The sequence below is a fragment of the Syzygium oleosum genome, unplaced genomic scaffold (genome assembly GCF_021117445.2).
Source record: "Syzygium oleosum isolate NSW1041296 unplaced genomic scaffold, Sole_v2.1 Sole_v2.22, whole genome shotgun sequence".
NCBI classification, from domain to species: domain Eukaryota; kingdom Viridiplantae; phylum Streptophyta; class Magnoliopsida; order Myrtales; family Myrtaceae; genus Syzygium; species Syzygium oleosum.
Genome location: NW_026607506.1, coordinates 2874381 through 2897263, shown reverse-complemented (window position 1 = coordinate 2897263; position 22883 = coordinate 2874381). Strand labels below are relative to the sequence as shown.

Here is a 22883-nt window from a genome sequence, read left to right as displayed (position 1 = left end):
GTGATTTGATTCACTCGATTTCGGATGTCCGTAAAATATTCAATTCGGAATATTTAGATTTTCGCTTCGGGCTTAAACTCGAGACATATTTTAACATATTTGATGATTGAAAATTCAGAGACATTCAAAGTGCTTGTTAATGTTTATCATATAAAAAAAATCCAATTTGGTCAAGTGGTTAAAATGGTTAAGAGTGATAAAGGCCGTAAATTTCTTTTTAATTCGATTAAGAACTTTTTTTTCAAAAAGTGGAGTCATGCATCGGACCTCATGTGCCTACACGCCACGAAGAAATGGGTGGGTTGAAAAAAAACACTGGTACCTTCTCTATGGAGCACAGACACTTTATTTTCAAGCGAATTTACCAATTTGATTTTTTGGGAGATTGCATATTAATGGCAGCTTATTTCACATTCAATTATGAATTCGACTCCGTTATAATTCGGAAAAAAACGCCTTTTGAAGTTTTATTCAGGAAATTTCCAAATTATAGTCATTTTGCGAGTTTTCAATGCACTTTGTTATGCTCATAAACGGTCGAAAGGCAAAGACAAATTTGAAGAATGGGCGAGAAAGTGTAGACTTTTGCAATTTCCACACGGCACGAAGGGTTGGAAATATTTTTGTTTGCACATTAAAGAATTATTGGTAGCTCGTCATGTTATTTTATACGAGGATAATTTCTCAATTCATGGTAACTTGCGCACGAGAATCAAACGTCTCTTCCTCTTTTGACAAAGCTCGTGAGATGGGGCTGTGATGGCCTAGTCGAAGGACAAGCAGCAGCGAAGTGGGCCGAGTGGGCTTTGACGCCTAGCTACTCCCACGCAAGCTCAATAGATTGAAGAGTAGCCCACCGAGCTACACAGGGAGCAGCACATTATGCATCCCAATGACAAAATTTTAGTCCTAGCTCGTCCCGCACGACAAAAGAGACAAGGAGCCCATCTTTGAGATTATGTGCATCATAGGTCCACATGAGTACCCCAACTCTTGAACTGACTCCATCGATATCTTTAGGTACGTCCTATCCAATCGAGAGGTTTATTTCTTATGAATGATTCAGTGAGCCTCCCGTTGCTTTTGTTAGCCGTTGTAGTTCTGATATTGAGCCTAGAAATTACACTAAAGGCTGTTTTAAATCCCTTGTGGAGAGCAGTGATGGGGGCACGCATTAAGACACTTGGAGATAATAGGACTTGGACTGTGGCAACTGTGCCAGAGGGTAAGAAACCAATAGAGTGCAAGTGGGTTTACAAAATTGAGCATCAAGCCGATGACCGTATTAAGTGATATAAAGCTCGTCTTGTCGCAAAGGGATTCACCTAGGTAGAAGGCATCGACTTCAATGAAACCTTCACACTCGTGGCTAAACTAGTCATGGTACAATGTCTTCTTGCATTTGCACAGGTTCGTAATTGGAAGTTGCATAAGATGGACATCGACAATGTACTTCTACACATAGACTTGTATGAAGGAAGTTTATAGAAACTTTCGCCAGGTTTCACAATAAAGGGCTCAAGTCTTCTATGTCGACTACAAAATTCCTTATATAGTCTTCAACAAGCATTTCAAAATTGGTTTTCAAAGTTCTCTAATGCATTGATGGAGTATGGCTCCGATCAATCATTAGTCGATTACTAATTGTTCGGTTATTCTCATGGAAGCACTTTCTAGCCGTGGTAGTATATGTTTATGATCCCATCTTGACAGCCAATAATTGGAACAATGTGCAGCACTCAAACGATACCTTGATGAGTGTTTTTAGATCGAGGACCTCGGCCAATTTAGTATTTTTTGGGAATTGAAGTGACCAGATGACTTCAAGGTTATTTTTGTACTAGAGAAAATGTGTGCTTGACCTACTATTATAATGCAGCATGCTGGCAACTACACCGGCGACTTCCCCATAGAGCAACTATGCTGTTTAGCTACAACAAATGGACATTCTGGAATTGAGTGAATTTCCTGTGCACTGCACAGATTCTAATTTTCTGTAATTCTCACGAATTATTTCTAGAAATTTATCATTGGAAAAACACCTAATATCTGCTTTTGTCCCGTCGCTTACAATTAGTGATTTTTTTTATACCCTCTTTTCAATATTATTTCTTGACATGTTTCACCATATTGTGATTTTCGTCGATTAATTTCTATTAAACTTGTCTCAGCTAATATGATGCTTAGTTCGAAGATGGACTTTCATGTGTCATTGTATATTAAAAGAATATGAGCATACCATGTTCTTAGATTATAAGTTTTATTAATGTTTGTATTGTTCTGAAGGAAAATATTTTATACTTATGTTTTACCTAATAAGCTTCATGGTAATAGATTATCTAGTATAGTTATCTTGCTTAATTAACTATTGTTTTATCATATAATAATAGTTGAAACCATGAAAAATAGTGCAACACTTTCTCTTTTCTTACCCGTTTTGAAGGTGTATGGGTTTCAATTGAATAGAATGCGAAAATCGGACATGCACTCAAAAAAACATTCTCATTATTGGATATTAAAATAGAAAAAAAATCTGAAAAGCATAGATTTTCTTTTGGAAACTATTTGTGAAAATCAAAATTCATCACGTGACCTAACCATGCATGTAAGTGTCATGCTCAACTAAAGATTTTTATTAAATTAACTAACCTTTTTGCTTGGATACATAATCCAAAATTTATTTTTGGTAAATTCACTTTCTGTAGATAAGTAATATATTACGTAGTTTAGTCATATAGTTGTTGGACATTAACTTTATTTCATTAAAAAAATTTTAGGACGGTTAACTTTATATCTTGAACTTTACAAATCAATATTGTTTTAAGTTCTATTTATGGATAATGCACGTCGGACCTCGGATTAGAATGAATATAAATGGCTCCTTTTTTTTTCTTAGACTAATATCATAAAAATATCTCCATTCCGTAATATGTTTTTACGCATGCCGACATCCGATGGAAAAGTTTTATCTGGTAACAAAACGAATGCGGTTTTCAACATGGAAAATTGTCTGTGACGTGTTAGTACCTTAAATCCACTCGTGACCGATTTTTTTTACCATGTCAGTGTGCCAAATAGAAGTCTATACAAGAGCTTCCATCCATAGTTGTTTAATATTTATTGCAGCGTCATAATACAGACATGGAAAATACGAAGTAAACAAAAGATTATTGCAGAAAAGACTGAAATTGTTGATGGAGGACTCCTTATTCATAAAATCTCTCGATCCCATATTACGAGTCGATTCATACAAGAGCAAGTTGGTTCTTGTGAAGGACACGCTAGAGATCGAATCAAACTGCTGCTGCTCCATGGATGCACATAACCTGATGGGATCAGAGCGATGAGATGTTTGCTCAGATCAGAAGAACCTATTGATATATTTGTTGATGAGGGGAGTCAATAGGGTTCTGTAAGCTTTCTCCGAGGGGTGGTAGCTGTCCCAAAACACGAACTCAGACACATTTGTGCACGTGTCCGGGGACAATTTGTTGCATAGAAATGTGACCTCAATGTTCCCTGTCCCACAGCACCCCCTGTCCGAAACTACAAAACCTGGTTTCGATTCATCAAAAGAGAGAATCGTTAATCTTATATCTGTTCATACTGTAATGTTAGAGCAGACCTTAGACATACACAAGAAGATCTTATAATCGTTCATGCCTGTATCATTACATGAATTTTGGAAAGTTCGATATAATCATTACCTTTTAGCTAAATATAAATATGGGTGGCGTCCATGTATATAACCACCGATCAGAAGATTGATTGGAAAAAGTTTCCCCAAATCAAGAATGGGGAAAACCATGATTCTTTCATGAATCTCGCCTACATAGATGAAAAGTCTTTTGTTGTTTTGCCATCTTTGTTAAATGAAAGGATGCCAAACGTCCACACAAAATTAGGGAAAACATTGCATTCTCGAGAGCTTGTGATGATAAACTCATCCTTTTATGGGCGATTGACCTAATATGACCAAAAATAATGTGCCTACAAACCGGGTCGAGATTCTAATGTTAAATAGAAAAGAAAAAAAAAGGCATGAATATATGGATGGGTTATAACTTCCTCTAATCACTTTTATGATTAGTGGATTAAAAGTTATGAACATCGCCCATAAGCACAATTAAAAAAATATAAATGTGGATGATATCCATGATTATGGATCACCGATCAGAAAATAGTTTCCTCGAACTAAGTTGGAGGAAAACATGGCTCTTTATGCACGCATAAATATGGACATGTTAGTTTGCTCTACACAACAAAAAAGTATATTTCGTAATTATGAGAATTCGCATGGTCTTACTTTGGTCTTACCATATTTTCTGGGAAATCGAATTAGGTCGAGAAGTGGGTTGTAGATATCAACGTAGACCATCTTGCTGCGGGGCAACTTGCTGTTGAGAGAGTCGAGCTTTGAAGAGAGCTTGGAGTTGAACAACTGAGCCGCAGCGTTGTACTCCTCTGCACAAGCTCGTCCTAGTCCTCCTGCTAATGTCCTTTGTGAAGGAACACACCCTATTGGTGGTGCACTAAACACTGCTATTCTTCGAGCTCCGAGGTAATATAATTCCTTCGACAATCAAAACTGAGGTTGGGGTATATTGCTAGGGTTTCTTAATCACTTGAAAGCAAGACGATGCAAAATTCCTATCATACTTAGAAATTAGGTGGCTATCGTGGAAATTAATAGGAAACAGCTACCAAATGAAGTCGGGTCAAGTTATATGTTACGATTTAACTCGCGCAACATCTTGAGTTTCTCAACACGGTGCAATTTTAGCAGATGTGTGTTTGTGTGTATCGTCGTCGTACATACTTATAAACTTGCAAAAAATATATTGAAGCAAGGGCATTTTAGCAACATGATCGATTAAATCGTTCTCTCCGACCTTTCAGGCATTACCGGAATGAATTTCATAATCTAGTGGGCAATTTATGTTGCGCAGCGGTCTGTCCATTGATAGCCTGAGAATGAAATGATACCTGTAGGAAACTGGAAGCCGATTTGACCATGAGGTCGGTATATTCAGGCACATTATACTGCAATTGCCTCACACGAGCGGTGAAGTAGTTGTTGGCGATGTCATCGCTTCCGGACAGCACGGTGTACAAGCTTTTGGCCAAGATGAAGTTCGCCTTCTCTTCTCCAACTAAACCTTTCAACTTCCCTATGTACTCTTTGAAGAGATTCAGCTGATCCGACATGGTCATGACCGACTGTTCAAATATCAATCAAATCTTTACTAATGGAAGACAGCATGACTTTACATGAATTGTCTAAAGTACTAAAAATGAACATAAACTTGATGCACAAATGTACCACTAGCTGGGCCGTGAGCGGATCGTATCCGTTGCCACCGGCAGCGAAGGTCACTCCCGTGACTAGGTCTTGATTTTGTAGATTCGGATCCAAGTATGCCGGCACTGCATCTTTAATGCCTATTTGTTCCGCTAAAATAGGAAACATATAACTTAGGAAGTCAATGATAGCGAAATAAAGAATATGGAAAACCTAATAATAATAATAATAATAATAATAATAACAATAATAATAATAACTATTAGACAAGAAATTCATGAACGACATGCTGCAGAAGTGGCTTTAATTTTGTTTAGTGTATGTAATTGGTAACGCGGAAAAAGGCAATATTAACTAATATACAAGAGATAGTAACGTCTAAACCCTAAACATGATAATAAATTGTTTCTACTATTGTTGAATTGTTGACCAATTAATGACCAAATAATACGTTGTCATTAGATTCAATTGAGCCACGGGGTACTACTATAATGTAGCCAAGGCATGACTTCATTCGGATTATTAGAAAACGAAGTTGGTGAGACTTGTTACTCGATAATGTTAGCTGGGGCACGACTTGATCCGATACATAGCTGAAGCTTTTCCCACACATCCTGACTTGTTGATGGCACTTTGGTATAGGGTAGTGTTGACTTTGATGCCTCTATTTCACCCCCCCCCCCCCCCCTCCCTTTTCTGGGCTTTCTTTTTCTAAATTATCTCTAAACGTACACTTTTTGAATCATTAAAATGGGACGGTCCAATTCCATGCAATAACATCTCCTAGAATTGAGAGACAATTTGATGGAGAGAGAGATTTATGTACTCTTGTATGGGATGCAAGTAGTACAAACCTCTTCTATTATTTACTAAAAAATTGTGCCAAATGAGGGACAAGGGAAAATTACTCAATCAGTCATAAACCCATCATACGGATACTAATTCAGTTCTAAATTTTTCAATTTTGCTAATTTAGTTGTAAAATATTTGCGCGAAATTCCAATGTAATTATTTCGGCCAATTTTCTTCGGAAATCGCTAACGCGGCGGTCCAGTCATCGCCGGCCGTACTGCGTGGCACACCGACACATCAGCAATTTTCGACAAAAGTTGATCGGAAGGACTAGATTAAAATTTCATGCAAAGGTTTGGGACTAAATTGGTAAAATTGAAAAGTTTATGACTGAATTAGCATTAGCATAATAGTGTAGAACTGATTGGACAATGAGATTAGCATTTTGGGAAGAAGAAAATTGACCGATTGTGCTAACATGGATTCTCCGTGCGAATCGTAAGGACATTTGTTTGACACCCAAAAATAGTTAAACGGGCTCGTCAATTATAACAGGGAATCTCTCTTCTTTTGTTAGCAGTTATATATTCTTCCAACTTATTGTACACATGCACACAGCCATGCCTGTGATAAAAAACATGCTTACTCTCGATATTATATATGGTCGATTAGATTTATCATATTGATCACCAATTAAGATAGGGAAGAGAGAGAGACGAGAAACCTATGAGGTCGGATGGCACTTTGCCGTTGCAAAATCTTCCTGTCGGGATGCCGCCTTTGAAATCCTTGCCATAGGGGGGGAAGTTGCACTTGACGAGAGTTTCCATGTTGTTGTTGTTGCCGGCATCGACAATCGAATCTCCGAACACGATAACGGCCGGGACCGTTTCGTTCGGTGGCAGCTTCACCGCGGCCCTTGCCGGCAGAAACATAACCGAAATAGACAGTACGAACGCAGCTGAAAGTAATGCTGAAGAATGGACGAGTTCGGAAGACGACATGCTTTGCTTATGCTTGCTCTCTCTTTCTCTCGGTATGTGTTGGTGAAACAGGAAGGAGAAGAAAGTGAACGTACGTGCGCAGCTAGATGGTGATGTTCTTGCTTATGGCATGAACAAATTTAGGTACATATAGCTCGGAAAATGGGGGAACTAGATATGATTAAATAAGAGAGGGTCTAATATTTGTAAAGTATAGGATGCCAGATTTCTTTTTCCCGTTTTCGTTTATCGAACGGTGGAGCGTGGAGTATATATAGCTTGCCCTTGGGAATTCTTCAAAAGAATTCTATCTCAAGTAAACGTGCTTTTTCATTTATGAAACTCTGGTTGGTGCCTACAAAGCGTGGCGAATTTGTATTTGACACTTGTCTGTGAAACGACACATCAATCATTAGAACCGACCAAATTTACACCTGTCAATCCTTCTGGAGTTAGGTAGTAATAATCAAAGAGTTGTAGATGGCAGAAATTCGGCTTTCTGTTCTAGAAAGTGATTAGAACTACGTAGATAACTTGACTCAAGAAGTGTTTATCACCTTAATTTACAAATGGGTTAATATCACGAAAAATTTTAAATTAATATATTTATAATAAATTTATTTAAAATTAATTTTTTAACTATTAAAAACCCTAAATTAGTACATATGTGATAAATTTATCCTCCGTTAATTTCCGATAAATTTTATCATTAAATTGCTAAGTTGGCTGACACGTGACAATTGAAGGGTGTATCTATTTAGGTTTAAACCGGTCGGACCGGTTGGACCGGTTTCAGAAGCCCGAATTGGGCATGCGCGTGAGCCATACGCGCCACGCACTTAGGCGGCACGTGTGGGCGCGTGGGGGCTCCGATCAGGTTGTGGTTGGCACCGTTGTGTTCGTATTGAAATTCTCTATATTGTGGTATGGTTATTTTATATGTTTGAAGCTTTTAAAGGTATGAAAATGCATACGGAACCCTAAATACGTGTATTTTTTTGGGTATTATTGCATTTTACTTGTATTTCCCTATGGTTTTGGAAATACAGAAGCTGGCTTACATGTAAATAACCACATAAAGATTATGTAGAGCATGATTCATTGATGGCATGTTTATATGGTTTGACGTGCTTGCAATTTCCTAATTTTGAGCGTATTAAAACAATGGCTGGAGATCCTTACGTCATGAATTCCGCTGTTGATTATATTTGTTGCATGAATGTTCTATTTGTTGATTTACATCATGCCATGCTATATGATTGCTAGAAAGGATGTGATCATTGTTTTAGATATTTTTTGTGAATTATCTAGTCTAGTGGGAGTTCGTAGGTTGGTAGAATTAGAAGAAATTCTCACCTAGAACTTAAAATTTGCACAAATTAAACAAGTTAATGATAGTAGAACAATCGTACGCCGAAGCTGAATGGGAACGTCGTGAACTTTCGTTTTGGTGTCTTTTGTTGAATTATCATTAATTTAGTTTGTCTTTGCTGCAAATTAAAATATGTGTGTTTATGTAGAAAATGTGCTAGTATTGATTCTGCGTTTATTATGTCAATGTGTAGTAGACAGTGGTTATGGCTTCGGCATCCAAGACCATTGTGGCTGACCTCAATAAGGGTGAGAAGCTGAACGGTGACAATTATGATATTTGGCACCGAAAAGTTCAATATATCCTTGAGGAACAAGAGGTTTTGGAAACCCTCAACCACACCATGGATGAACCTGAGCATGGAACTTCTGCTCAACACAAAAGAGATCAAGAAGCTTTTCAAGCTTGGAAAAAGAAAAATAGCATTGCTCGCATCACGTTGCTGAGCTGTATACAAGATGATCTCATGTGTGAGTTTGAAAGTTATGACAAAGCTCAAGCAATGTGGGTTGCATTGAAAGATAAGTTTGGGGGTACGTCTATCACTAAGTTGAGGAGGCTCACCATCAAGTTTGACACATACCGGAAGCGCCCAAATTTAACAATGAGGCAGCATCTTCGGGAGATGTCAAACATCACTACAAAAAAACCGGGTTTTTGCGACGAAAATTTCCGACGAAAAAATTTTCGTTGGAAATTTGCAACGACATTTCCAACGAAAAATAAATTCGTCCGAAATTTTCGACGAAATATTCTTCGTCGGAAATTTCCGACGAAATTTTCCAACGAAGCACTTTTCGTCGCAAATCTCCGACGAAATATTTTTCGTCGGAAATTTCCGACGATTTTATTTTTCGTGGGACATTTCGTTGCAAATTTCCAACGAAAAATTTTTCGTCGCAAATTTCCGACGAATTTTTGCGACGAAAAAATTTTCGTCGGAAATTTCCGACGAATTTTATTCGTGGCAAATTTGCAATACGAAAAATGATTTTTTTGATATCCGTCCCGACCCCTAATTTCTCTCTGTCGACTGATTCCTCTTATCCCCTCGCTGTTCTCTCTCCGTCTCTCTCTTTAATTTCTCTCGAATTACTTATCGGTGCACGCGCAAATCAATCTCGGTAAAGCTTTTTCGCCGGTAAGTGTCGTGGCTAATTTCATGAATAATTGGCGACGAAAACGGTTCGTCGCAAAATTATTCATCGCTGGATTTGTATTTGTTGGTGTTATTAAAATTTTTTTTTTCCTTTCCTTTCCTCACTGGTTTGGCCGATCGCCGACCATGGGGCGAGGTCCGGTGGCCTGGCCATGGCCGTCGGTCGACCTCGCCGACGTACAGGTGGGCTAACCTCGCATGGGCCTCGCCGGCCAAGCTCGCCGGCCATGGCGAGCTCGGCCTCGGCCAGCGGCGAGGCTGGCTCTCGCTGGCACCGGCGAGGGCCGATCTCGCCATGGCCGGCGAGCTCGAGCTCGAGCTCGCCCAGATGTGGGCAAGATCTGGGCCTCGCAGGCCATGGCGAGCTCGAGCTCGCCGGCGGCTTGCTGGCCCTCGCCGCACCAGGCGAGGCCGAGCTCGCGGGCGGCTTGGCTGGCCCTCGCCGCAGCGGCGAGGTCGAGCTCGCCGGCGGCGAGCGGCCGAGCTCGCCGGTGGCGAGGGCCGAGCTCGCCATGGCCGGCGAGCTCCGGCTCGCCCGGACCTCGGCGAGATCCGGGCGACCTCGAGCTCGTCGGCGGCTTGGCGGCCCTCGCCGGCCGGCGAGGGCCGAGCTCGCCATGGCCGGCGAGCTCCGGCTCGCCCGCACCTCGGCGAGATCCGGGCGACCTCGAGCTCGTCGGCGGCTTGGGCCCTCGCCGCAGCGGGCGAGGGCCGAGCTCGCCATGGCCGGCGAGCTCGAGCTCGCCCGGATTTGGGCAAGCTCGCCGGCCATGGCGAGCTCGGCCCTCGCCGGTTCCGGCCAGGGCGGCCTCGCCGCCAGGCGAGCTCGAGGTCGCCCGAACTTGCCCAGCGAGCTGCCGGTGGCCGGACCAGCGACCGGCCAAGAAGAAAGGACAAAAAAAAAAGAAAAAAAAAAGAGAAAAAAAAAAGATAATTAAAAAATTAATTTTAAGTCATTTGTTTTTATTTTAGGTACGTGTCCATTTGAAGGTCTCGCAATCCAAGTGAACGTTGCAATTCTCATCAAATAGATCACTTTCTACTACAAAGGTTTCAGTCAAATACTTGGTAAGTTTTCTTGACATGGTAATTTTTTCATTTTTTTCAAGTTGAAAGTAATTATTTCGTAAAAAAGAAAATTGTAATTGTTAGAATTTTATGGTTTTAATTAACAATATTAAACAATAGATATGATATTTTTAATATTGTACAAGAATTTTTTTATTTTTATACAGACACAATGCAAAGAGACAGGGGTTGGATGTACAATAAGAACTTACTTGGACGTTAAGGATTGACCGATGAGTTTCGAATCGGGGTGGAACTATTTTTGGACTTTGCTAGTAATAAATATGAGTTCATGGATGGAAAGAAGTTAAGGTGTCCATGTAGAAAGTGCAATAATGGAAAATTTCAAGACATTGACATAGTTAGAGAACATCTTTGTAGATTTGGGTTTACTCCGAACTATTATAATTGGACTTACCATGGTGAACCATTTATATCTGATGATGGATATCGAAGAAGCGACCAATTGTTTGTTAGGGAAGAATGTAGCTATTATGACCAATTGAACCCATATCAGGGGATGGTGTTTGATGAAGCAGACCACAATTTTTTTCCAGAATCGAATCATGCAAGTACTAGTTTAACTCCTACACTTGAACAAGTGGGAACTAGTTATGCATCACAATTGGAAGAGGCAGGAGTTACAGGTTTTGATGAGAATGTGTGTGATGGAACTTTTCAATCTAATCGGTTATGGGAAGAGTTGAAAACAGCAGATGAACATTTATGGGCGAGGTTGTGACAACCACATGAAGGTATCGGTGACAACAAGAGCTGTTAAATTTCAAGGCGAGCATAATGTGTACGTGGATTGCTTCAACTCTTTTGTTGAAGTAATGCGGGAAACAATGCCTCGTGATAACATCATGCCAAATGACTTTTACGATATGAAAAAGCTAGTGGATAATTTAGGTCTTCCAGTTGTAAGGATTGATGTATGTAGTATGGGTTGTATGTTATATTGGAGAGATGATGAAAATGCAGAATCTTGTAAATTCTGCAGCCAACCTAGGTACAAGATCAACAGGAGGCAAGATCGTAATCAGAAGCGTAGACCATGTAAATAAATGTTCTACTTGCCCTTAATCCCTAGGTTGCAAAGGCTTTATGCATCTCAAGCCACTGCTGAACACATGACTTGGCATGCAAATCATGAAACAGAAGAGGATCTAATGTGTCATCCTTCAGATGCAGAGGCATGGAAACATTTTGATAGAACATATCCCGAGTTTGCGATAGAGCCTCGAAACATCAGGTTAGGTCTGTGTGCTAATGGTTTTGCCCCATTTGGGAAATCAGGAAAAAGTTATTCATGTTAGCCAGTTATCTTAACTCCGCACAATCTTCCATCCGGTATGTGCATGAAGACACCTTATATGTTTTTGATATTGATCGTGACTGGCCCGCAAAATCCGAAAAAGTTTATAGATGTTTATATGCAACCATTGATTGAAGAGTTACAACGGCTATGAGATGAAGGTGTCCCTACGTATGACGTTTCTACCGATCAAACATTTGTAATGAAGGCTGCTCTTCTTTGGACGATAAATGACTTTCCAGCTTATGGAATGTTATCTGGATGGAGTACAGCTGGGATCTTAGGATGTCCGATATGTATGGAGATATCGAAGTCATTCAGATTAAAGCACGGTAAGAAGGCCAGCTATTTTGACTGTCATAGGCAATTTTTGCCGCTAAAGCATACATTCAGAAGGAATAAAAAAGAGTTTATCAAGAATAGGATCGAAAGAACACATCCACCATTGAGGTTGACCGGTGATCAAATTTGAGAGCGAGTGCAGGAGTTTCCAACAGTTGTTGAAAACCTTCACGGCACAACTATTGGGTACGGAAGTACACATAAATGGACTAAGCGCAGTATATTTTGGGATCTACCATATTGGAAGGCCCATCTTATTCATCATAATCTTGACGTCATGCACATAGAGAAGAACGTTTTCGATAATGTCATAAATACTGTGATGGATGTCACTGGAAAAACAAAAGACAACTTGAACGTAAGAAAAGATATGAGAGATATTTGCGATCGGCCAACACTAGATGTGGATGCAAGCAGCAGGGGACCAAAACCAAAAGCAGTTTATACATTGGACAAGGAGCAGAGACGGGTCGTTCATCAATGGTTGAAATCGGTGCGATTTCCTGATGGATATGCTTCGAATCTAGGGAGATGCGTTGATTTGAATGAATGCAAGTTGATAGGTCTGAAGAGTCATAATTGTCACGTATTTATGGAAAGACTAATTCCAATAGCCTTCAAGGAACTTTTACCAAACTTTGTTTGGGGCGCCATTACAGAGTTAAGTAATTTCCTGCACAATATTTGCTCAACAGCGTTGAAAGCATCACACATGGAGAAACTAGAGAGAGATATTCCAATTATTCTTTGCAACTTAGAAAGGATATTTCCTCCATCGTTCTTTGATTCAATGGAGCATCTCTTAGTTCACTTGCCTTATGAGGCCAAAGTTGCAGGTCCCGTCCAATTTCGATGGATGTATCCATTTGAGAGGTAAGTTTTTTGTTAAATAAATTTGAAATTACTTCATTATATATTATGTTCCGATAAATTTTTTTGTATTGCAACTAGGTTCTTATATCATTTGAAGAAAAAAGTGAAGAATAAGGCATGTGTTGAAGCTTCAATTTGTAATGCATATATTGTGGAAGAAGTGACAACATTTGTATCATACTATTTTGAGCCGCACGTGCAGTGCAAGAGGCGGAGAGCAGGAAGAAATGATGAGGGCCCCATTGATCGCAATTGCAAATCATTCTCTATTTTCAATTATTTGGGTCGACCAAGCGGCGCAAGTAGGTTTCGGCACTTAACAGGTGAAGAAAAGCAGGCAGCCCATACATATATTTTACTGAACTATCCAGAAGTTGAGCCATACTTCAAGTAAGTGTATATTTGTAAGTATATGTATTGTGTGTCAAACATTTGCTAATATATAAATGGTATTTGTTAATATGATTTTCCAAAATTTAATGTTTGGACTACCACCAAATGAGTTGGACCGTTTGTGCGAGGAACAATTTGCAACATGGTTCACAACATATGTAAGTTGTATGTGGATGAAATGCAAGTTATTCGAATTTTTTATACATCATATATTAAAATATATATTATTGACATTACGTATGTGACATTAGGTTCACAGTAATCATGATCATGCGACAGAGCAAGGATTGATATATTATCTGGCGTGGGGTCTAAAGTCCAGAGTACGAACTTAGCCAGCATATTTCATAAACGGGTACAATTTTCACACTCGAACATATGGAATGGGAAAAGCCACAATGAATAGTGGTGTGTGTGTTCAGTCATCCAATGGTGGCAGTTCGAAAGATGGGTTGTTGGATGAAATCGTAGAGATAGAGTACCATGGACCATTAATTTTGCGGGTTGTGTTATTTAAGTGCATATGATTCGACCCCGTCAAAGGAATGAATGTGCATACGAAGTTTAATTTGGTTGAAATAAATCACAAGAAAAGATATATGAAATATGAACCATTTATCTTAGCATAACAAGCAATTCAAGTATATTATGCATCATATCCTAGTTTGAAACGTGACAAAGCCGATTGGTGGGCTGTATGTAAAACCAAAGCACGGAAAAAAATCGAGGAACACTGGAAGGACACAGCATATCAACAAGAGAAAGTTCGTCACACGATTGAAACTGATGAATATACCATTCCAACTTTACGAGATCCATGTGGAGTGGTGATCGATGTGGATCAAACTGAAATTCGCGAATCAAATTTTGAAATTGGTACAGAACTTGATTATGAGACAGATGATGAAGATGATGCGCATGAAGTAGATGAAGACAAAGATGAAGACGAAGATGAAGCTGCAGATGAAAGTGAAGATGAAGATGAAGATGAAGATGAAGATGAAGAATATGATTTTTTATACTTTTCACTATTTATGTGCAATTATTATTATTATTGCGACATGTGTTTTTTTTTCTCATAAATTCTTGTTATTGTTGTTGTCGTTGTTGTTGTTATAATTAGAATTCATGACTAATTAGCCTTAGATTTCGCCACAGAATTAAAATAGTAGGGAAAAATATTAGAATTTTGCAACGAATTTGCATTTCGTTGGAAAAATTTCCAACGAAATGCAATATCGTTGGAAACATTTCCAACGAAATGCAAAATTCGTTGGAAATGTTTTCCAATGACACTGCATTTCGTTGGAAACATTTCCAACGACACTGCATTTCGTTGGAAACATTTCCAACGACTTTGCATTTCGTTGGAAAAATTTCCAACGAATTTTCATTTCGTTGGAACCATTTCCAACGAATTTTCATTCGTTGGACCCATTTCCAACGAAATCCAAATTCGTTGGAAACATTTCCAACGAATTTGCATTTCGTTGGAAACATTTCCAACAAATTTGAATTTCGTTGGAAATGTTTTCCAACAAATTTGAATTTCGTTGGAAATGTTTTCCAACGACATTGCATTTCGTTGGAAACATTTCCAACGACTTTGCATTTCGTTGGAAACATTTCCAACGAATTTTGCATTTCGTTGGAAATGTTTCCAACGATATTGCATTTCGTTGGAAACATTTCCAACCAATTTCCATTTCGTTGGAAAAATTTCCAACGAATTATAAATTCGTGGGAAAGCGTTCCAACGAATTATAAATTCGTTGGAAAAATTCCCCACGAATTTACACTTCGTTGGAAATCTCCAAATAATTTTCCCACAAAAAAATATATAAGCAAATATTTTGCCACGAATATGAAATTCGTGGGAGAAACCGTAGGAAATTTCCAACGACCATCAAAGTTGTTGGAAATTTCCCACAAAATTGAAATTCGTGGGAAATTTCTCACGAATTTCAAATTTTCGGAAATTTCCCACTAACTTCAATTTCGTTGGAAATTTGCCTCGAATTACATCGAAATAATTTAAAATCGTACGAATTTCCAACGAATTACAAATTCGTTGGAAATTTTCCACCAATTTTCCCGCGAACGGGTACAATTTTTGGAAATTTCCCACTAATTTGAATTTCGTGGGAAATTTTGGTGGGAAATTTCCCACGAATTTGAATTTCGTTGGAAATTTTTGGAAATTTCCCACGAATTTGAATTTCGTGGGAAATTCAGTGGGAAATTTCCAAAAATTCGTGAAAATTTGCAACGAATTGAAAAAATTCGTGGGAAATTTCCCACTAATTTTACATTCGTTGGAAATTTCACACGAATTTTACATTCGTTGGAAATTTCCCACGAATTTTCCAACGAATTTAAAATTCGTTGGAAATTTTGCACTTAGTCTATTTTCGCTGAGACTCCGCTTTTGTTGCAAGAACAATCTCGCCACGAATCTCCTCAGAGCCGTCCTCGTCGCCGTCCTCCTCGCCGTCGCCGCCTTCGTCGTCCACGTCGCCATCGACGCCGGCGTCCTCGCCGTCGACTTCGCCCAGCCCGGTAGGTAACTCTAAACTATATATTGTTTGAATAAAATGGTGACGCGGCCGTGAGGGGGTGGCGGGGGTCGCGGCGGACTTGGCCGGGGGGGGGGGGGTCGCGGCGGAGTTGGCTGGTGGGGGGTGGCCGCCGAGATGGCCGGAGGCCGTGGGTCGCAGCCGAGGGGGCCGGAGGGGGTTGTCGCCGACGAGCTGGCCGTGTGGAGGGGGGTCGCGGGCGACCGGCCGTGGGGGGTCGCCAACGAGGCTGGCCGCAGGCAGTGTCGGCCGCCATGAGCCGACCGTGAGGAGGGGTTCGCCGGCCCCGGTGGCCGTAGGGGGTCGCCGGTGAGCCGACCGTGAGGGGGGGTTTGCCGCCAACCAACCGTCGTGGAGGGGGGTCATCGCCGGCTCAGGCCGTGAGGGTCTGCGGCCGGTGGCCGTGGGGGGTCGCCGACCACCGGCCGTGAGGGGGTTCGCCGGCCGTGAGGGGGTTCCGCGCGGCCGCCCGGGCCGTGGGGCCGTCGCCGCCGCCGGCCGGCGGTGGGTCGCCGACCCGCTCGCCGGAGGGTCGCCCAGCCGGTGGCCGTGCGGGGGCGGTCGCCGGTGAGCTCGCCGGAGGGGGGGGGGGGGTCGCCGGAGGGGGGTGGCGGGCGACCTCGCCGGAGTGGGGGCTCGCGGCCATGATTCCGACACGGTTGTCGTTTTTTTTAATGATTTTTGTTTTAACATATAAAATTTGGTAAAATGATGCTTATAGAGGGAACAAATTAATGTGTTGCATTTGTGGCAAATTTACTTGTTGAACGTAATTTGTGATCTTTTTTTTAGGTCTGTACTAGAACTGTGCGAAATATCATATTTGGGGCATAAATTTGCATAAATGTGGCATCAGAGTTGATTCTTGTTGTAATTCGTTCTGCACATTTAATATGCTTCATTTTATTTTCCGTGGAATCTGATGTGGTCCAAATTTTAATAGGTTGTTTCGACGTGGACCAAAGATTGCTATTTATCAGAGGCGATAGTCGGTTTGTTTCATTTTGTCGAGTTTATTTGTTGCTCTATTAAACAAAATGGTAAGCAAAATGACTAATGTCATTTTCAGTCCCGAATATATGTTCATATTTTTAAATATATTTGTCTAACCTTCCTACTTGTCAGTTTAAACGTGGAGGTCTCCTGCGTGGTTCGGGTTCGCAAAGAAGATTAGCCCCTTCCGCTGGCTCGTCCTCGTCCCCGACCCTGTCCTCTTCCCTTGCCCTCTTATGTAACCCTCAACCACAACATGTTCATGGACAACACGAACACATTGGCCCATCCTTCGACCCTCAACAACATATTAGGGTAGAACCTCGGGACATGCGAACTGAATTTACTTCAGTTCCATCTCCGATTCGATCTCCTTCGGTTCCACTTTCTTCTTCAGTGCAACACTCGAATGATGAAGAAGATACCCGATTCATTATATGCCCATGTGGAGATTCGTAAGTACTTCATTTTTTTACGTATATATAAATTATCGATGTAAATAAAATTGTTCATGTTGCGAATTATCCGTATGCTTCATTGTCTCATTGTCCGTATTGTTACAACATGTTTTCAGATTCACGGATTCTACGCATGTTGTGAGGGAACTGAATAAAATAGTCAATAATTGTTGGATGGGCCAGTTTATTACTTTTAGCAGCGCTCCCGCAGAAGTAAAGACTTTGTGGTGGAATGAGTTTAAGGTTAGTGTTGTCTTTCTTCACAAACTAAGTTCGGTGTAGCATACTGATGGTCAATAATGAATTTTGTCACGAATTGTCTGGTACATTGTAATGGATATGTGACATGTGACCCTAGTGGATAATTTTCAGTTGTTTTTCTATTGATTGTAGCGTAAGTTCACGTGGGATGAAATGGAAGATGATGAGGTTAAAAGAATTTTCAAGAAGAAAATCGGTGATCACATGCGATATGTGATAAATAGAGCGAAGAGAAGAAACGAAAAGCCGACCTTTTTTACAACTGACAATTGGACGGAAATTACAAGAACTTGGGAAACTGAGAAGTATAAGCTAAGGTGTGAACAGAACAAGAAGAATCGAGCTTCTAGTTCTAGTGACGGGTCTGCGTCTGCCACATATGCTGGGGGCTCTATCAGCATCGAGGAGCATAAAAGAAGAATGGTAAGTCTGTTTATACATGTCAGTGCATTTAATGTAATGATTAGTCATTTATGTTTATATTTTGTAGGCAGATGAATTGGGGACGGAACCCACTTTTACAGCTACATTTGAACGCACATTCCAAAAAAAAGATAAGACGTGGACTGGCGCTCGAGCAAAAGCTATTAAGGTATGTAAGGTTATAGTTCGGACTTAAAGGAAACTAGAATGAAAATCATGAATGTTTTTAATATTTATGGTAATATATATGAATTTATTTTATTTCCATCTATAATGTTAATATAGGAAAAATATGATGAACTTTTAATGAGCACTGCTAGTGGTGATGGTGGTGATGGTGGTGGTGATGGTCGTGATGGTCGTGCCATGTCTGAGCCATCGGTTGACAGTATGGCATTATGGGTGGAGGCAGCGGGTGGGATGAAAGGAGGAAAAATATTTGGGATGGGATCCTTGTCAAGGATGTACAAATCGAAGGTTGGTGCAACTTCATCCTCCAATGCGGCTGTTTCAAGGAGGACACGACATGAGGAGCATATAACCCAAGAATTGAGCCAACTGAAGCAGTTGCTTGTATAGAAGGACGAAGAAATGAAGTATTTACTTGGACAGAAGGACGAACAAATAAGGGTGATGCAACAACAAATGCAAATTGTCATGCGACATCTCGACATCGATTGCAATGAGGTTCCTCCTCCACCTATTATTAATCCAATTGATGATGGGCATAATGTTGAGCCACAAAATGATGCGGCGAATGGTGATGGTGATGATGATGATGCTGATAATTTTATTGTTAGTCTTTTCTAGTTCATTCTCGAGTACCAAAGCTATCAATATTTTATGGTTGTCCCGCGTTCTTTCAATGTTTTGAATGTATTACCTGATGTTCATTAGTGCTTAGCTGCCTCTTCGTATTATGAGATTGAAAATCGAATATCATCATATGAGACTTTGCAACTTATGCATTGTAGAAATTAATATTGCTTTCTTACCAAAAAACAATTAATATTGATAATAATTAGATTTAAAATCGAAATTGTCGCTAAATAAAATTCGTCGCAAACTTAGCGACGAATTTTGTCACGAATAGCTTTCGTTGCAAATTACCAACGAAAATTGAATTTTTTTTTATGGAAAAAAATCGAATTTCCAACGATTTTTGCAGCGAATAATTAGCGTCAAATTTTGCAACGTATTTTCCAACAAATGTTGTTTTCGTTGGAAATTACCAACGAAAATTGTAATTTTTTGGATGAAAATTTCGCGGATTTCCCACGATTTTTTGCAACGAATAAGGATGAATTTATATACTATTTTTCCAACGAATTAAGTTTTCGTCGGAAATTACCAACGAGACTTGCTATTTTTTGTCGGAAAAATTTGCGATTTCCAACGAATTTTTTTTTCGTTGGAAATTAACAACGAAAAATTTTTGTCTGAAAAATCCGACATTTCCAACGAATTTTTTTTTCGTCGGAAATTAACAACGAAAATTGTAATTTATTGTGGGAAATATTCGGGATTTCCAACGAATTTTGTTTTTGTTAGAAATTACCAATGAAAATTGTTTGTCGGTAAAATTCGCGATTTCCAACGAATTTTTTTTTCGTTGGAAATTAACACGAAAATTGTTTGTGGGAAAAATTCCCGATTTCCAACGAATTTTTTTTTCGTCGGAAATTACCAACGAAAATTGTTTGTCGGAAAAGTTCGCGATTTCCAACGAATTTTTTTTTCGTTGGAAATTCAAAACGAAAATTGTAATTTCGTGTGGGAAATATTCGGAATTTCCAACGATTTTTTTTTTCGTCGGAAACTACCAACGAAGATTGTTTGTCGGAAAAATTCGGGATTTCCAACGAATTTTTTTTTCGTTGGAAATTAAAAACGAAAATTGTAATTTCTTATCGGAAATATTCGGGATTTCCAACGAATTGTTTTTTCGTCGGAAATTACCAACGAATGTTTTTTTCGTGGGAAATTAACAACAAAATTTGTTTGTCAGAAAAATTCGCGATTTCCAACGAATTATTTTTTCGTTGGAAATTAAAAACGAAAATTGAATTTCTTGTCGGAAATATGAGGGATGTCCAATGAATTTTTTTTCGTCGGAAATTACCAACGAAAATTGTTTGTCGGAAAAATTCGTGATTTCCAACGAATTTTCTTTTTCGTTGGAAATTATCAACGAAAATTGTTTGTCGGAAAAATGCGGGATTTCCAACGAATTTTTTTTTCGTTGGAAATTAAAAACAAAAATTGTAATTTCTTATCGGAAATATTCGGGATTTCCAACGAATTTTTTTTTCGTCGGAAATTACCAACGAAAATTGTTTGTCGGAAAAATGCGGGATTTCCAACGAATATTTTTTTTCGTTGGAAATTAAAAACGAAAATTGTAATTTCTTGTCGGAAATATTCGGGATTTCCAACGAATTTTTTTGTCGTTGGAAATTAAAAACGAAAATTGTAATTTCTTGTCGGAAATATTCGGGATTTCCAACGAATTTTTTTTTTCGTCGGAAATTACCAACGAATTTTTTTTGTCGGAAAAATTGGGGATTTCCAACGAATTTTTTTTTCGTGGGAATTTAACAACGAAAATTGTTTGTCGGAAATATTCGGGATTTCCAACGAATTTTTTTTTCGTCGGAAATTACCAACGAAAATTGTTTGTCGGAAAAATGCGGGATTTCCAACGAATTTTTTTTTCGTTGGAAATTAAAAACGAAAATTGTAATTTCTTGTCAGAAATATGAGGGATTTCCAACGAATTTTTTTTTTGTCGGAAATTACCAACGAAAATTTTTTGTCGGAAAAATTGGGGATTTCCAACGAATTTTTTTTTTTGGTTGGAAATTAACAACGAAAATTGTTTGTCGGAAATATGCGGGATTTCCAACGAATTTTTTTTTTCGTCGGAAATTACCAACAAAAATTGTTTGTCGGAAAAATGCGGGATTTCCAACGAATTTTTTTTTCGTTGGAAATTATCACCGAAACTTGTTTGTCGGAACAATTCGCGATTTCCAACGAATTTTTTTTCGTTGGAAATTAAAAAGGTAAATTGTTTGTCGGAAAAATTCGGGATTTCCAACAAACTTGTTTTTCGTCGGAAATTACCAACGAGAATTGTATTTTTTTGTCGGAAAATTTCGCGGATTTCCGACGATTTTTGCAACGAATATTTTGCAACGAATTTTTCCAATGATTTTTAGCGACGAATTTTTCCACGAATTAATTTTCGTCGGAAATTATCAACGAAAATTCCAATTGTTTTTCGTCGCTAATTTCGTTGGAAATTACCAACGAATTTTGCCACGTTTTTTCCAACGAATTATTACCAACGAATTTTCCAACGAACTTTCCAACGAATTTTTCCCACGAATTGTTCCAACGAAATTTTTCCAACAAAAAAATTTCGTTGCAAATTACCAACGAATTTTTTTTCGTCGCAAATTTCGTTGGAAATTCGTTTTCCAACGAATTTTGCCAAATTTTTCGTTGGAAATTTCGTTGGAAAACTCTTGTTTTTTTGTAGTGCATGGTACGTGAGTTGAAGTCGGCAGGTCATTCCCTAACTGATGAACAGCAAGTTCAGGCTGTTATAAGGTCTCTTCCTGACAGCTGGGAACACATGAAAATCAATATGACGCACAATGAAAATATCGTCACTTTTGGTGATATTGCGCGTCATTTGGAATTAGAAGATGAGCGCCTAAAGGCTGCAAAATACTCTACCCATGCTTATGTTGTTGAATCAGGTTCGCAGAAAGCTTCGGGCTTTAAGCGCAAGAGGAACCATAAATTCAACAACAAAGGGAAAGAGACTGATCAAGCACCCAAGAGAGCCAAGACCTTCCGACGCAAGAAGCGCGGCGGGAAGAAGGACAAGGCCAATATGATGTGCTACAATTGTGGCAAACTAGGCCACTTCGCTCGTGAATGCACTGAGCCGAAAAAGGTACCACTTTACTCCATTACTTTGAGTAATGCTTTTGTTTTTAGCACTGTAATGCTTGCTGAATCTCATCCAATGTGGACTGTAGACTCAGGAGTAACAGACCACGTAGCTAGAGACCGAGGAGCATTTGCGGAGTATCGTCGGATACAGCCCGGAAGAAGATGGATATATGTTGGAAATAACTCAAGAGTTAAAGTGAAGGGTATCGGCACATGTAAATTAACATTTCGTGGTGGTCGAAACCTATTCCTACATGATGTCCTCTATGCTCCAGATATTCGGCAAAACTTGGTCTCTGTAGTTGTTCTTCTTAGCTTAGGTTATGTATTTAATTTTCATGGTGATTGTGTTGACATTTTGTTTGGAACAGTTTATTACAGTTCTGGTTATGTATTAAATGGTTTTATGGTATTAGACATTGACTATGATGTGTACAAAGTTAATGTTGATGGTTATTTTTCTTTAATTGCATCTTCTAGTAATGTGGAGATTGATGCAAGTACTTGGCATGCTAGACTGGGTCACATTGGGTTACATAGAATGAAACGATTAGCTAGAGAAGGCCTTTTGGGGTCACTCGTTAATGTTAAACTACCCGTATGT

At 39.4% G+C, this 22883-nt stretch overlaps 1 protein-coding gene across 1 annotated transcript; it reads right to left on the bottom strand.

Moving 5' to 3' along the window:
- Positions 1 to 3070: 3070 nt before the first annotated feature.
- On the bottom strand, positions 3071 to 7309 carry LOC115670002 (GDSL esterase/lipase EXL3-like). The gene is made up of 5 exons (XM_030591182.2): positions 6819 to 7309; positions 5324 to 5454; positions 4987 to 5220; positions 4318 to 4573; positions 3071 to 3555 (listed from the first exon to the last, which is right to left on the bottom strand). Exons 1-5 carry the CDS (start codon positions 7096 to 7098, stop codon positions 3362 to 3364), a joined length of 1095 nt encoding a protein of 364 aa, XP_030447042.1. The 5' UTR covers positions 7099 to 7309; the 3' UTR covers positions 3071 to 3361.
- Positions 7310 to 22883: the final 15574 nt, after the last annotated feature.